We start from the raw sequence: 16,094 nt of genomic DNA, 5'->3' as shown, positions 1-16,094 counted from the left end.
GTTCCTCCTCTCACGGTTTGCTTTGTAGCCCCCCAGGGGGAAGTGGGGGGCATCCCTTTCCCTCACGACTCCCATCCTCACATTTTTGGGGGGAGGGAGTTGATCCAATGTTTCTCTGTCAACACATACTATTTATTTATTGACTGAAACATATGTACAGTGGTACCTTGGAAGTCAAATGGAATCCGTCCCGGAAGTCCGTTCGATTTCCAAAATATTCAGAAACGAAGCCACAGAAGCCATGGAAGTCGCGTCGGACGTTTGGGTTCCAAAGAATGTTTGGAAACGGGAACAATCAGTTCCGGTTTTCAATCGTTCGGAAACCAAAATGTTCGACTCCCGAGGCGTTTGCTGTGTCATTAAAATAAAAACAAATATCAAAGCGGTCTACAGCAATAAGAACCGCAAGAAAGCGAAAAACAGAGCTCAATTAACCATTGTGGAATAATGTCTTCTTAATCACCTGGCAGAACAGAAATGTTTTCAGGAAGTGTGTAAAAGTTCATGTGGAAGACGCCGGCTGAATCTCCAGTGGCAGAGAGTTCCAGCAGACTGGGCCAAATGCACTAAAGGCTCAGCTTCTCATTGTCAAATGAGCCTCACCAAGTCGGGGAACAAGGAGAAGCTAAGCCTTTGGGGTCATTGGTGCAATCTCTAGTGGCAGGGAGTTCCAGAGGACAGAGCCGAGGACATAAAAGGCTCGGTTTCTTGGTGTTGCCAAATGAGCCTTGCCAGTTCAGAGAACGCCCAACAAGACTCCTGCAGAGGATCTTGGGGATAGAGGGGTTCAGGTGATCCCCAAGGCACCCTCGACCCGAGTTGTTCGGGGCTTTGTAAATGACGCCAGCGCCTTGAGTCATCTCATTTCACAGCCCAGAGTGGGGTGCCAGAGCCTCCATTGGCCAGAGGTGGGAACAGACCATGGAGTCTCCTGCAGACTGAACTCCTGGCTGCCCTCTCTGGGTGCTGAGAAAGGAGTCTCTCTGGGGCCTTACATAAAAATTATACACCATAAACATAACATTTTCACACATTAAAAAAAAGTTCTTTCAAATCTTGAGACCTCCTTCCTTCCCTCCATGGATTCCACTTCTAAATTTTGTCTGGGTTTTTTAAAAAATAATATTTATTAAATTTTCCCACATTAAAAATATTCCTAATTATAATACAATCAAAAAGACCAAATTTTATGCCAATTTTTATATCTTTGGGTGACTTCCCATGCTCTAAAGTTCAGGGAAGTTCCCAATTTTGTTCCTGCATCTTTTACTGAAATCTATCTGTTACATAATCATAGTATCCAAAATCCACGTTACATTACAAGTATTATCATATTCCTGCCAATGATTGCAACTGTTTACAGTGATCTCTCAAATATATCTTAGAAAGTTATTCCAGTCTTTTAAAAATACTTGGTCTTCCTGAGCTCTGACCTTTCTTATCAGTCTTGTCATTTCTGCATATTCCATCAGTTTGTAAAACCAATAAAAACTGTGTGTGTGTGTGCGCGTGCGCGTGTGTGTGTATATGGAAGTCTCTCTGAGGCCATCCCCACACAGGCCCTGCAGGGGCACCCAGAGAGGCAGCAGGGCTAATGACTGGGCGCGGGGGTCTGTTTCCCTCCCCCCCAGTGGCGTCGCAACAGAGGGTGGGGGCGGTGCGCCCCGGGTTCCACATCTGGGAGGGTGACAAGAAGGCACCCTGCGGGGTGCTTGCCCTGCCGCCCCAGCCCGGGTGCGGCGATGCAAGCAGCGAACACGCCACGGCAGCCGCATGTGAAGAATCCTCCGTTTGCGGCTGCAGCCACGAGCAGAGGATCCTGGTACTGGCGGCAAACCGCTATGTACAGAGCATGTGTGCCGTACGTAGCGACACCGCACATGCGCTGTACATAGTGGTTTGTTGCTGGCGCCGCTCAAGCGCTGTATGGATGGCATTGGGATCCCTCCGTCGCCACTACAGCAGAGGATCCCCGCACCGTCCATACAGCACTGGAGCGGCGCCACCAGCAAACCGCAATGTACAGCGCATGTGCGGCGTCGCTAAGTACAGCGCATGCGTCGTACATAGCAATGCCGCACATGTGCCCTACGTAGCGACGCCCCGTCCCAGGTGTCACGATGCCTTCATTCGCCCCTGGGTCCACCGCCCTCCCTGTCCGCCCGCAGGACTGGCAAAGTTCGGGGTGGGGGGCAGGTCCGCATCCCCCTGCCGAAAAGAGGCTGGTCCCGAGCGCCCTGGGGAGGGCAAAGCAAGGGGGCACAGCTGGGCTGGGGGGGCAGACGTGGCCCCAGTTCCAGGGGCTTCTGCTTGGCTTCCGTGGGGCTTTGGTGGGTGGATTTCTGCCCTCAATGGGTGAAGAATGCTGCAGCCAGGGTGCTGGCAGGAACATCATCATCATCATCATCATCATCATTATTATTATTTGACTTTATATACCGCCCTATACCCAGGGTCTCAGGGCGGTTCGCAGAATAAAACCACAAGATGCAGAATAAAAATGAAAACAGCAACCAAATAGCCCCCACGCAACAGCCTCGTGACCCCCACTCACAATCGATCCGGGTTCGAGGTTCTTGCAGCTGGCCGGGAATATCTGAGCCCCTCCTTTCAGCAGCTGCCCCGGCTGCCCGTCTTGTACCCGGCCAGGTTCCAGCTTCTTGATTGGCAAAGCCCTGAGCTCTTTCCCTGTCTCCCCCCTCAGTGCTGGAGGTCCACCAGTTTGCCCAGGAGGCGGTGGTGGCCGACGCCTGGCTGACCGCGCAGGAGCCGCTGCTGAAGAGCCGGGAGCTGGGCAACAGCGTCGACGAGGTGGAGCAGCTGATCCGGCGCCACGAGGCCTTTCGCAAAGCGGCCGCAGCTTGGGAGGAGCGCTTCAGCTCCCTGCGGCGGCTCACCACGGTACGGGGGGCGGAGGGAGCGGGTGCGAATGTTGCCTTGGGGAAGGGGGAGGTTCTTAAGCAGAGATCAGGTGGCCACCGGGCAGGGATTCCTGAGCTGGGTTTCCTGATTTGCAGGGGGTTGGACTAGATGACCCTGGGGGGTCCTACGTTTCAGATTCTCATCATCATCAGACCTTTTATTGGCATCGCATACAAACATCCAAAACAAATCAATACAGATTTACCACTTCCCCAGTGGCACAAAACATTTGCTAAAAGAAAGGAGGCAAAGCAGTCTATGGTCACATCTCCAGGTCTCCAGGGATATTAGACGTCTGCAGTGTATTTCGACGACAAAAAACCAAACAGAGATATTTAGTCACTAGCTTGGTGAGCTCCTGATCATTCCCCAGTAATAGAAAATGTATGACCTCTGACTCTGGTTTCCATTTGGGGATACAGAGTTGATCTAGAAATTGCTGGCGGAGATCAGCTTATAGTTTTCAGTTGAGAACCTGATGTGTGAGGGTTTCCACCAGGTGGTCTTCACATGGGCAAGTTCTTTCTCCTTCCACCCTGCCTGAGAACCTTCCCCAAAGGAGGTTTGATAGATTTGAGTATATGTAAGATGTGTAATATGTGTATGTCAATAAATAATAATAAGAAGAAGTCCATAGTTTTCCCGAGGCTGACCCTCCTTTGTGCCCTGCCCCACAGATTGAGAAGTTGCGGGCCGAGCAGAGCAAGCAGCCCCCCACGCCTCTCCTGGGCCGCAAGGTCTTCGCCGACCCGGCGGAGCTGGGCCACAAGTCACTCCTGCGCCAGCCCCTCCACGAGAAGGAGCTGCTGCTGCTTCGTGGCCGGGGGGAGGCCCAGGCCCTGGTCAACGGGCTGAAGCCGGAGACCCCCGAGCGCGGCGAGGCCAAAGTGGGCTACGTGCGCCACGAGCTGAAGCCAGAGCGCCTCCAGCCCAGGATCGACCGGCTGCAGGAGGCGCCGGAGGCCAAGGCGCCCGGGGAGGGCAAGGCTGGCGCCGCCGTGGGGGAAGACACCCGCCGACCGGACTCACGACCGGAGGTGCCGGAGACCAAGGGGGGCGGGCGGGTGGAGGCGCACGTGGAGCGCCACCGGGAGCGCCACGAGCGGCGGCTGGAGCGCCAGGAGTCAGTGGAGCAGCAGGAGGCGCCGCCGGCGCGCCACGAGCAGCCTGAGCGTCGTCGGGAGAGGCGGGAGCGGCGGCTGGAGCGCCAGGAGTCCAGCGAGCAGGAGGCGCCCCGGCAGGCGGGCCGAGAGCGGCACGAGAGGCGGCTGGAGAGGCAGGAGTCCAGCGAACAGGAGGCCCAGCGCAACGACCCCAAGGGAGGAGGGTGAGGAGCCGCCAAGGGGGGGCGGGCGAAGCAGGCAGGTCTGGTGGCTGCAGGGGGAGAAAGCACAGCTCAGTGCCCCACAGCCAGCCACTCAGCTGAAAGCATTTGCTTAATTTGGGCAAGTGACTTTTAAATTAGGTTTTTAAAAGGGATTCAACATTGGGATAGCTGCACTACAGCGGGTTGGGCTAGATGGCCCCTTAGGGTCCCTTCCAACCCTACAATTGGATGATTCTGTGACCTAGCAAGGCAGTGGAGGTTTTTAATGAAAGTCAGATAGCTAACTTCCAGATATTTTCCAGCTGTCATTCCTGTGGCGTTGCAGCAGGGGGCTGGTCTAGATGATTCCTGGGGTCCCCTTCCAGCTCTGCAATTTGCAGCATTCAGGCTTGGGCAGCCCTGAAGACAGCCCTGTTTAGGGAAGTTTTTAATGTTTGATTCCCTGTTTTAATATTCAGTTGGGAGCCGCCCGGAGTGGCTGGGGAAACCCAGCCAGATGGGTAGGGTATATAATACAATAGCCTGTTAAACATTAAAAGCTTCCCTAAACAGGGTTACCTTCAGATGTCTTCTAAAAGTCTGATAGTTGTTGTTCTCTTTGATATCTGGTGGGAGGGCGTTCCACAGGGCAGACACCACTACCAAGAAGGCCCTCTGCCTGGTTCCCTGTAGCTTCACTTCTTGCAAAGAGGGAGCCGCCAGAAGGCCCTCGGAGCTGGACCTCAGTGTCTGGGTAGAACAATGGGGGTGGAGACGCTCCTTCAGGTATACTGTACTGAGGCCATTTAGGGCTTTCAAGGTCAGCACCAATACTTTGAATTGTGCTTGGAAACATACTGGGAGTGAATGCAGGTCTTTCAAGACCGGTGTTATGTGGTCTCAGCAGCTGCTCCCAGTCACCAGTCCGGCTGCCGCATTCTGGATTAGTTGTAGTTTCCAGGTCACCTTCAAAGGGAGCCCCACAGAGAGCGCATGGCAGTAGTCCAAGAGAGAGATAACCAGAGCATGCACCACTCTGGCGAGACAGACTGCGGGCAGGGAGGGTCTCATCCTGCGTACCAGATGGAGCTGGGAGACAGCTGCCCTGGACACAGAATTGACCTGCACCTCTGTGGACAGCTGTGAGTCCAAAATGACTCCCAGGCTGCGCACCTGGTCCTTCAGGGGTACAGTTACCCCATTCAGGATCAAGGAGTCCTCCACACCCGCCCTCTCCTGGCCCCCAGAAACAGTACTTCTGTCTTGTCAGGATTCAACCTCAATCTGTTAGCCGCCATCCATCCTCCAACCGCCTCCAGGCACTCACACAGGACCTTCACCGCCTTCGCTGGTTCTGATTTAAAAGAGAGGTAGAGCTGGGTATCATCCGCATATTGATGAACACCCAGCCCAAACCCCTTGATGATCTCTCCCAGAGGATTCATGTAGATGTTGAAAAGCCTGGCCTGGTCCCTCTCCCCTCCCACTCCTGGGACGCAGCCCTCCTCAATCTCCCGGGGGCCCCCTTCTGACACTCTTCCTGGTCACCCGCAGCAAGGCGACGTTGGCAGACATCGTGGAGCAGCTGCAGGAGAAGGAGTCCACGGGGCCGGCGGCCACGCCAGCAGCGGTGACGGTGAGTCCCCCCCCCATTTTTGTTGTGTCCACCCCAGTCCCTGGCTATGCCACCCATGGGTTCCTGGGCTCACATCACGACTGCAGGAGCCTGGGTGACAAGACCTTCCTTGGGGGTCCGCCATCTTGGCCCTGGAGACGTCAAAGCGTCTCTCTCTCTCTCTCTTCCCCCACAGCCTCGTGAGAGGGAGTCTCCGGCCCGCTTGCCCAACGGGCTGGACATGCTGCCCGACCGGACGCCCCGCCCCGACCGCCCCCGCGCCCGAGACCGCCCCAAGCCGCGCCGGAGGCCCCGGCCCAAGGACCCCAATGCCCCGCCGGGGGAGGCGCGCCGGTCCCGCTCGGCCCCCGCCCAGACCAGCGCCCCACCCCCGCCGCCCCCCACCCACACTGTCCAGCAGGAGGGCTACCTGCTCCGCAAGCTGGAGCTGGAGGGGCCCAACAAGAAGGCCTCCAACAGGTGAGTCACGGGGGGGGGCGCTCCTGCCAGCACCTTCCCCGCCCACCCGCCCAGTCCCGAGGGCCCTGGGGAGGGCATAGTAAGTGGGCACAGCTGGGCTGGGGGGGGCAGACGTGGCCCCAGTTCCAGGAGCTTCTGCTTGGCTTCCATGGGGCTTTGGTGGGTAGATTTCTGCCTTCAATGGGTGAAGAATGCTGCAGCCAGGGTGCTGGCAGGAACATCATCATCATCATCATCATCATCATCATCATCATCATTATTATTGTGATACCTTGGTTCTCAAACTTAATCTGTTCCAGATGTCCATTCCGAAACCAAAGCATTCCGAAACCGGGCCACGCTTTCCCATAGAAAGTCATGCAAAACGGATTAATCCGTTCCAGGCTTTTAAAAACAACCCCTAAAACAGCAAATGAACATGAATTTTACTGTCTAACAAGATCATTGATCCATAAAATGAAAGCAATAATCAATGTACTGTACTATAAAATAATAAGACAGTATTGTAGATGATAAAAATTAAAATTATTTTTTTCTTACCTGCGCTGATGATAGTCCTTGTTTGGATGGGGGGGGTGGCTTTTCTCCATTTCCGCAGTTAGACAATCCATCCATCAGTAGCTGAACTGGGTTCCACACAGTCACAAAAACAAATTAACCGGAAAAGCCTCAAGAACAAAAATGCAAAATAAAGAGCAAAAAGCAAAAGTGCCCAACTTAATCTGTTCTGGATGTCCGTTTGACTTCCAAAATGTTCGGCAACCAAGGCACAGCTTCTGATTGGTGCAGGCACCCAGGAAAGAATAGCCGACAGCTGCATTGGATGTTCGGCTTCTGAAAAACATTCAAAAACCGGGACACTCGCTTCAGGGTTTTCGGCATTTGAGAACCAGGGTGTTTGAGAACCAAGGGACCACTGTGTTATTATAATATTTATTCATTTAAAGACTTTAGCAATTGCCTGGCCTCTTAGCCAATGATCACCCAAAAGCATCACACAAGCATCACAGAAAGAGGTGGTCTGCAACAGGAATTTGAGGGGCTCAAACCCTGGGACCTTCTGCATGCCAAGCAGGTGTTCCCCCTGTTACCAGAAAAATCCGAGGGCTCCCTTGGACAAAAAGTAAAGACACCAACCAGAGTAAATTGGAGCAAATGAGCAGCCTGTAGGCTTGGCCTTTATTGACTGTTGCGACAGGGTGCTCCCCTCACTTGCAGGTGAGAGGAAAGACACAGAAGAATGGTGTGCAAGACCTTATAAAAACTCTTGAAATTCCCACCCTGTAGGTCAAGCCCACCCCCAGAAACATCATGCATACATTACAGAAAGGAGGGGTTGAGGGAGGAGTTGTGGTGGTAACCTGAGTGTCCTGTCACCTGGCTGGTTCCCTTCTCCCCCCTCCCCACGAGTCACTTCCAGGAGACAAAGGGGAGTTGGCAGTTTCCTGCCCCCAGAGGGAAGATCTGATCATTGTCCTTTGTGCCAGTCCGTGCTGAATCCACTCCCATATGCAAGTTCTTTGTGATCTTGATTGTCTTCTGTCTAGGACCATCAGGGTTGGCATAGCAACTGGGCAGGGCTCCTGTGGATGTGCTGGGATGGTGAAGGGATTATGGCTGGCCTGTATCAAACCTTCCCCATTTTGTAGTCCTTCCTTCATGGAGTAAAACGAAAGTGGAACCGTGCAAATCCGATGTATGGTTGATTTTCTATGAATTTATAACAGAAGCATAGCGTATGTAGTGTGTAAGTGTGAGTGTGTGTGAACTTTGTACAAACTGAATGATGGGGGGTTTCCTGCTACACCCCCGAACATCCTCTCCCCACTTGTGGGGGTGGAGGGCTGCTGGGAGGTGCTGACCCCGGCCGGCTTTCTCCCTCTCTCTCTCTGGCAGGTCCTGGATCAACCTCTTCTGCGTCCTCAATAAGGGGGAGCTGGGCTTCTACAAGGACTCCAAGGGCCGGGAGTCGGGCAGCACCCACGCCAACGAGCCCCTCCTCAGCCTCCTCAACGCCACCAGCGAGGTGGCCAACGCCTACAAGAAGAAGAAAAACGTCCTGAGGATCAAGTGAGCCTCCTTCTGGGATATGGAGGGGGGGCAGAGCCATCTTTCCCATGGGGCTTAGTGGTGCGTCGCGCCAGGGCGCCGGCCTCTCAGGGGGAGCTGCGCGGCATTGGCGGCGGCCTCCCCTTTCCCTGCACGCCCACCAGCTGTGCCCCGCCAGCCTTATGCGTGCAGCTTCCATCCTAAACCTCTGCAGGGATCGCTCTCCTCCTGAGGAGGCTTGGGAGGGGCGCAACTTCACTCCCAAACCTCTGTGGGGATCGCTCTCCTGCAGCGGCATGGGGGAGAGTTGCGCCCCCCCCCGGATGGCTGGCAGTGCACAGCTACGGCCACCCCAACACTATCTGTGGCAATTTGGGGGCGCCCATCTGCTAAAGACAGCCCTGGGTGGGGGCTCTGCTCCTTCCCTCCAAAGAGGGCAAGCAGGCCCCCAAGGAGTGGGCAAGGAGCCGGAGACCAAGGGAGCCCCTCCTGGCTGCGCCCAGGGGCAGGGCACAGATGGCACCCCTCCTGGGAAGCAAGGTGCGGAATGAAGGCGAGGGGAACAGGCTCTCCCCAGGCCAGCAAGGAGGTCAGAAGGCAGCAGTACATTGCATGGAAAGTTGGGAGAGACTTTGGAAGGAAGACATTAGATTAACATCATGTTATGATTTAAAAGAAAATGGCATGAAAATGCTTTACAGGTGGCATTTAATGCCTCTTAAGCTAGCCAACTTAACGCGCATGGAGCTGTGGTGTAGACCACTGAGCCTAGGGCTTGCCGATCAGAAAGTCAGAAGGTCGGCGGTTTGAATCCCTGCGACGGGGGTGAGCTCCCATTGCTCTGTCCCTGCTCCTGCCAACCTAGCAGTTCGAAAGCATGTCAAAGTGCAAGTAGATAAATAGGTACCGCTCCAGCGGGAAGGTAAACGGCGTTTCCGTGCACTGCTCTGGTTCACCAGAAGCGGCTTTGTCATGCTGGCCACATGACCCAGAAAAACTGTCTGCAGACAAATGCCAGCTCCCTTGGCCAGTAAAGCGACATGAGCGCCGCAACCCCAGAATCGTTCACGACTGAACTTAACTGTCAGGGGTCCTTTACCTTTTTTTAAGCTAGCCAAAATATACAGATCTAGGACAAACACTTCTTGGAAATGCAGGGAGGCTGAAGGCACATGGATCCACATGTGGTGGAACTGTGAAAAGATCAGACAATTTTGGGAAATGATTTATAACGAGCTGAAGAAAATGTGCAAATGCTCGTTCCTTAAGAAACCTGAAGCCTCCTGCTAGGAATTATGGGTAATGAAATCCCCAAAAAGTTCAGGAGAGTCTTATGTATGTTACAGTCGCAGCCAGAATTCTAATTGAAAAAAACTGGAAGGGAGAGGATATTCCATCTAAATCAGACTGGCAAAATAAAATAAGAGAGGATGCTGAACTGGCAAGATTATCAGCAAGGTTACAAGACGTTGCTGATGAAAAATTTATCAGAGAGTGGGATATATATACTGAGTCTATATAAAAGAACATTGTCAAAAGATCAATCTATTGGCAGGTCTTGATTGAGCTTTGGTGTGTAAATAGGATAATTTTGTAAAATAAAATCTATAGTAAGTTAAATAACATGTAGAAAGCAAAGTTTAAGTGCATATTTAAGGAATTTAATTTGGGAACGCAAGGGGAAGATCGGCGGTCTTGTCAAATTTAATCACAGATGGATGTACAAACCAAGTATTAGTTAAAGAATGAATAATTATTTTTTATTTCTCATTTTGCCTATAACATCTATTGCACATTTCTATTATAAAGTTTTCAACCAGTAAAGCATCCAAAAAGGGGGGGGGCAGCAGTACCTAAGAACACAGGGGCCCATCAAGCCCAACATCCTTGTTCTCAGTGATCAAATGCCCCAAAGAACCTAGGAGTCAAGATAGACTACCTCTGGACCTGGAGGTTCCATAAGAAGTTAAGGAAAGCCTGGTTGCAGGATTAGGCCATTGGCCCATGTAGTCCGGCATCCTGTTCTCCCAGAGGCCAACCAGAGGCCCATCATGGGAAGCCTGCAAACAGGATCCGAGCACGACTGCACTCTTCCCTCTTGTGGTTTCCAGCAACGGAGATTAAGTGCACAGCCATTGTGCCCAGGAGCCATCGATAGCCCTCTCTTCCTCCTTCCTAAATTTGCCTCATCCTCTTTTACAGCCATCTAGGATGCTGGCCACCACTGTCTCTTGTGGCAAGGAGTTCCATAGTTGCCCCTGAATGGCAGTGAAGCGCAGGAGGGCCACTGGCCGGATCCAGCCCAAGGCTATTCCTCTGTTCTTGACTTCCCTAACCGCTGCTTCTCCTCTCTTCCAGGACTAGCGAAGGTGGCGAGTTCCTCCTGCAGGCCAAGGACGAGGTGAGCTCTCTGTTCTCTCTCAGAAGGGTGTTTTTAAATTTATTAATTTTTCCAAAAAAAGTTCATACAAAATCCTGCCAAAGACAGTGATATCAAACAGGATCTGGCAGCAATATACGTATCCCATATATGATTATTTGTCTGCGGGCAAACTCCGGCTCCCTCGGCCCGAAAGCAGAGATGAGCGCCGCACCCCAAAATTGAATTCGACTGGACTTAACTGTCCAGGGGTCCCAGAGCAGAGACAGAACAAGGCAGGGTTATGAAACAGGGACCCTGTGATGCCAGGGCAATGTAATTAACTGATTCAAATACCCTTAGTCACTGTATCAATCCTATTCATTCATGGGCCAAGGGGGTCCCAGGCCATGTTCCTCCTGGCTTACAAATGAAATAAGGTCAGATCTCATCTGTTTATCTGAATCTTGGCAGACTTTCTTGTCCTTGGCATGTTCTTGGCATTTCATGATTCTTCTTCTTTGAACCTGGTGTTGTGTAGCTCCTGGCATTGTTTGAGACTAGTGTTTTATAGCCAGAGTTTTACGCCTCCTTGCATGTACCGTTCATATCATATTGTTTTTGCCAGAACGTGCTCATTCCATTAGCTCTTTGATCAACACAGTTCATTAATAGTTCCTCAACAGCATCCATTTTGTGGTGTTCTTCAACCATTTTAGGCCGATACAAACCATTCCAATCCAAAAAATCAAGATGCGGGTGGCACTGTGGATTAAACCACAGAGCCTAGGGCTTGCCAATCAGAAGGTCAACGGTTCGAATCCCCGCACCGGGGTGAGCTCCCATTGCTTGGTCCCTGCTTATGCCAACCTAGCAGTTTGAAAGCACATCAAAGTGCAAGTAGATAAATAGGTACCGCTCCGGCGGGAAGGTAAACGGTGTTTCTGTGCGCTGCTCTGGTTCACCAGAAGCACCTTAGTCCTGCTGGTCACATGACCCGGAAGCTGTACGCCAGCTCCCTCGGCCAATAAAGCAAGATGAGTGCCACAATCCTAGAGTCGTCCGCGACTGGACCTAACGATCAGGAGTCCCTTTACCTTTACCTTTAATCCAAAAAAAGGTTGCAAACCGGGATACAGTCATACCTCGGGTTACAGCTGCTTTAGGTTGCGTTTTTTCAGGTTACAGACCACCAAAATGCGGTAGTACCGGAACGGGTTACTTCTGGGTTTTGGCGGTCGCGCATGCGCAGAAGCGCTAAATTGCGCTATGCGCAGAAGTACTGAATCGCAACCCACACGTGCGCAGACGCACAGGCGCAGGTTGCAAACGCTGCGGGTTGCTAACATGCATCCCACACGGATCATGTTCGCAACCCAAGAATCCACTGTATATCAGATCCCAAAAGGTTTTTACTTTACTGCAAGTCCACCACATATGATAGAAATTTCCCTCTTTTTCTTTACATTTCCAACATTCCTTATTTTTCACCTTATACATTTTAGCAAGTTTTGCTGGCCTTAACTCTCTTCCTTCCTTCCTTCCCGCAGGAGGAGCTGAAGACCTGGCTGGAGGCCCTCACCGCCTCCATCGCGGAGCACGCCGAGATCGCCCGCTGGAGCCAGGCCTTGCTGACCACCTCCTCCACCGACGAGGGCAACCCCAAACATCGGGACGCTGACCGCAGGGCCAGTACCTCGGGCCGCAAGAAATGAGGCTGCCCCTCTGGCCGCAGGGCTGTCAGGCTGCTGTGAGGAACCCCCGGAGACGGAGGCGCCGCCGGACACTCTGGGCCCACGGTCCCCGTGGCCCTCGGCCTACGCGAGGAGGAGAGCTTCCTGGGGCAGACTCTGGGGGTCTTTGGGGAGGGCCACGGCCGGGCGCCAAGGCACTCCAGGGGCCCCGAGGTGGGGGGGGGTGCCTGCTCCCTCTGTATCTGCTGAACCAGCCAAGACTGTAGAGACAGTGAATTGCTGGGGGGTGAGGCTCCACCAGCGCAGAGGGGGGGAGCTAGTGCCCCAGAGGGTCCCCAGAGCCTGCCACCCTTGCTCCTGCCAAGAGGCACCCAAGGGACCCTGGCGGATGCGCGGGACCCAGGAGGCTGCTCTGCTTTCCCATGGCTGGTGCCCAGGAACAAACAGCGCCCCCGTCAACCACGGAGTCACATCTTCTGCTTTTGTCCAATCTGTGTCCAGGGAACCCCCCTTTTCATATTCTCTCCCCCCCCCACGCTCCAAAATGTCCTCCAAATGGGACCCGTGCCAGGCAGAAGCAGAGGCAGGCCAGGCGAGGGCCACGCGCCACGGTAGTGGGGGGGTTTTGCAGGGCCGCCCCCCTTTGCTGCCACCAGCGGGAAGAGGCAGCTCACCCCCCCATCCCTCCCCAGGAGCTCAAAGTGACTGCTTGACAACGGCCCTCAAGGGAGGTGTGTCGAAGGTGGCGACTGGCTGTTTCTGCTTTCTCTGCAAGAATTTCTCCTTCCAGTTTCTTGTCTTCCGATCAGCAACAAAACTTGCTCTAGTGGGGGCAGTTTTTTGTGAGAGTTGGGGGGGCGGTTGCGGAGGCGTCGCTCCAGACCCCCCCTGCCTGCGTCCGCCTCGCCGCCTGCTTCATCAGCAATCAGACTCCTAGGAACTGTATTTGACGCATTACTCAAGTCCAGAGATGACCCCACGCCGCTCCCCTGCCCCCACCTGGAAAAACGTCTCGTCTGGGGTGCTGTGGGTGTGTGTCGGCCCCTGGCCACTTTTCCATCTGTGTCTGGCTCTGCTCCCATCTCCCTCGCAAAGCCATCTGCCCCTTAGTTGCCTTTGCGCCTCTCTCTCTGCGCACCCTTTCGATGCCCTCCGGACAGAAACCTCCTCTGCGTCCCTCGAGAGGCGGAGAGTGGAGGGGCCAAGGGGGGAGGCTGCCTGCTCCCCCCTTTTCCAAAGCTGCCTGGGGCTCTGCTGCTCCCGCTGCCTCATCTTTGGGGCTCGGGGGGGGGGGCATCCGAGACAGAACAGGCTCCAGCTTCCGAGGAGGAGCCCGTAGGACTTTGGAGCACAAACTCACATCAGCAGCACAAGGGGGGGGGGAGCCCGCGGGCACCGCTTTGGCACTGCTCTTAACAAGCCATATCCCTTGCCATCACGACTTCTGCTATTGGGGAGGGGCACCTCGGGGAGGGGGCTCACCCGTCACGCACGGAGGTGTGCTTTTATGCAATAAACAGCAGAGTCAGGAACTGCACCTGGAGACGGCCCCAGGAGGTGCGGGGGGGGGAGGCTTGGAGAGCTGGTCCCCAGCCAGAGCGGAGGCCCCAAGAGGCCTCCATCAGGCAGCCTCTGCCCCAGTACAGCACATCCGCTTTGCCTGCGCCCTCGGAGAGTAGAGACCGTCTCGGATCCTTTATCTTGCGATTCCTGCCTTGCCAGGGGTTGGACCAGATGACCCCTGGGTTCCCTATGATGAGGTCAGCCTGAGAGGGAAGGGAGGTTTCTGTGGGTCTTTACTCTGCAGAGACTGGACCAGTCCTGGCGAGGGTTTTTCAAGCTGGATGTTTCACCCTGACCCTTCTTTGTCCCCCTGAAGACTTGATTTCAAGTCCGCCTGCCTGGCTTCCAGCTCTTCTTCCCATTCAGTGCAGAGAGGAACGGAAAGGCAACATCTGTCCTGGAAGCCAGCTGTGCAGCTCGGGGGGGGGGGCAGGTTAGGGTCAGTAGCTCCTATCCTTTTCCCCTGGGAGATCAGGGAGATGCTGAAGTCGTACCCCTGGTCCAGCTAGCTCCATCCGTATTTTGGATACCGACCGTGGCTCTCTTGAGATTTCAGACAGGCTCTCTGTATCCACAGCAGGTGCTTGACCACTGACCTGTGGCCTTCCTGCCCAGTGTGTCCCATTCCCAGGACGGCCAGCGACCCCCTTAAGCCCCCCCTCCCAGTGTGAAACGCCTTCCTACAAGTCAATACCTGCCTCCATTTCCAGCCCGAGCTTTGAGACCAGGTGGGGAAAGGGGATGCTCTTGCCAGCCCCGGGGCCAAGATTGGGGGCTGTGCTTTGTACATTCTTCAGGGGGTTGGGGACCCTTTGGGTCCCTCCCAGCTCTATGATTCTATCCTGAGCTGCAATGATTGGTGACCTTGAAGATTTGAAAACCCAAACTTTAAAACGTGACCCTTGTCCAGAGGAAGACAGTCCCAAGCGCAGCTGGCACCGGTCCCCAAACATCTCTCAGCCCCAGGACTTGGTGTCAAGCTGCTCCCTGCCCCACGTCCAGCCGCATGCTTGATCCGTCCGGGGCCGGCGTGCTCCCTAGCCAAGGCCTGGTGGAGCTCAGATTAATCGTCATGCCTGTGAACAGACCGTTCTGGGGCAGCTTTTCCCAATCTCGTAACGTTTCCAGCCTGAGATGGGCCCGATCCGGCCTCCCTCGCCCCGGGTGTGTCTCCACGGTGCCTCTCCTGGAGCTGGTGCACTTTTATCTGTTGACGCTTCCGCAACCCCCTCGGCCTCCCCTAACCGTTCAGAAGCCTGTAAGATATTGTAATTGCTTTAAATAAGTTTTTTTTTCTTTGTCTTGTATAGAAAAAGAACCGCCAAAAAACTGGAGCATTTGGGGTTTTGCATTCTCTCATTTTGTTTGGCTGTAAATCTTTCTGAAGAACTGTGTTTTTCAAACAGAGACCAATTTGTAAAAGAGCTTAGATCTTGGTTGCATGAGATCCAGCGATCAACTTGCTTGCTGCCTCGTCGTGTGGGTCCCCACCACGTCCAGTCTCGAGAAGCCACGAATCCCCCACGCACCACGATGGGTGTACTTCCAATGTGGCTGCAGGTGTCCGCTGCTCAGACTTCACCCATTCAGTTGCACAGAGATTAGTAGCTCTCTTTCTGCTCCCGGTGCAGATCCTGGTCATTCCACGGCCTTGACCAATGGGGAAAGCATGAGCTGTGCCACCTTGGTGTCCAATAAAGGGGAACGGAGAGGTCCTAGACCTTGGCTGCAACCAAACCTGTCTTTTGGGGTCCCGATTCTTTGCCAGGCTTCCATGGCAGTGTGCTAGCGGAGGCAGAACAGGCATGGGGACCCAGTGGCCCTCTACCTGTGGTTGGGATATAACGCCCATTGGCTAGGCTCCCTGAAGTGGATTAAGGTTGTAGTCCAGCCCCCACCGTGTGGGAATGTTCAGGGAGGCAGGAGAGGATACATTGTTTATTAATATCCTTCCTAACTTGTGCTAGCAAGTTCCTTAACTTAGCAGAGTTTCACATTCCCCTTTTAAAAGCAGAGTGGATAGCTGGTTGCAGGCTTGTGTAAGCCTCTCACTATTAGGTTCCTGGTAGGTCCCCTTATATCTCTCTTAAAAGAATAAACACGCCA

General features: G+C 53.9%; 1 protein-coding gene and 1 long non-coding RNA gene across 6 annotated transcripts in view; one reads left to right on the top strand and one right to left on the bottom strand.

The window, feature by feature from the left end:
* The window catches only part of SPTBN4 (spectrin beta, non-erythrocytic 4), a 96,307-nt gene extending 80,582 nt beyond the window's left edge, over nucleotides 1-15,725 (top strand). For 3 of the 5 annotated variants that reach the window (XM_083626688.1, XM_083626687.1, XM_083626686.1), the window contains exons 13-19: nucleotides 2,705-2,901; nucleotides 3,600-4,249; nucleotides 5,783-5,864; nucleotides 6,040-6,323; nucleotides 8,220-8,393; nucleotides 10,731-10,773; nucleotides 12,282-15,412. In XM_083626688.1, coding sequence (XP_083482814.1) covers nucleotides 2,705-2,901; nucleotides 3,600-4,249; nucleotides 5,783-5,864; nucleotides 6,040-6,323; nucleotides 8,220-8,393; nucleotides 10,731-10,773; nucleotides 12,282-12,446 — 1,595 coding nt within the window. In that variant the 3' untranslated portion in view covers nucleotides 12,447-15,412. Of the gene's footprint in view, nucleotides 1-2,704; nucleotides 2,902-3,599; nucleotides 4,250-5,782; nucleotides 5,865-6,039; nucleotides 6,324-8,219; nucleotides 8,394-10,730; nucleotides 10,774-12,281 lie in introns of all 5 variants that reach the window. The other 2 variants (XM_083626685.1, XM_083626684.1) reach the window with 1 other exon arrangement.
* LOC310769254 lies at nucleotides 7,245-8,259 on the bottom strand. The gene is made up of 2 exons (XR_014551578.1): nucleotides 8,131-8,259; nucleotides 7,245-7,407 (listed from the first exon to the last, which is right to left on the bottom strand). It is a non-coding gene; the product is annotated as an uncharacterized lncRNA (long non-coding RNA).
* Nucleotides 15,726-16,094: the final 369 nt, after the last annotated feature.

The sequence above is a fragment of the Podarcis filfolensis genome, assembly GCF_964270895.1.
Source record: "Podarcis filfolensis genome assembly, chromosome: 8".
Classification (NCBI taxonomy): domain Eukaryota; kingdom Metazoa; phylum Chordata; class Lepidosauria; order Squamata; family Lacertidae; genus Podarcis; species Podarcis filfolensis.
This window is presented reverse-complemented; position numbering and strand designations above follow the sequence as displayed.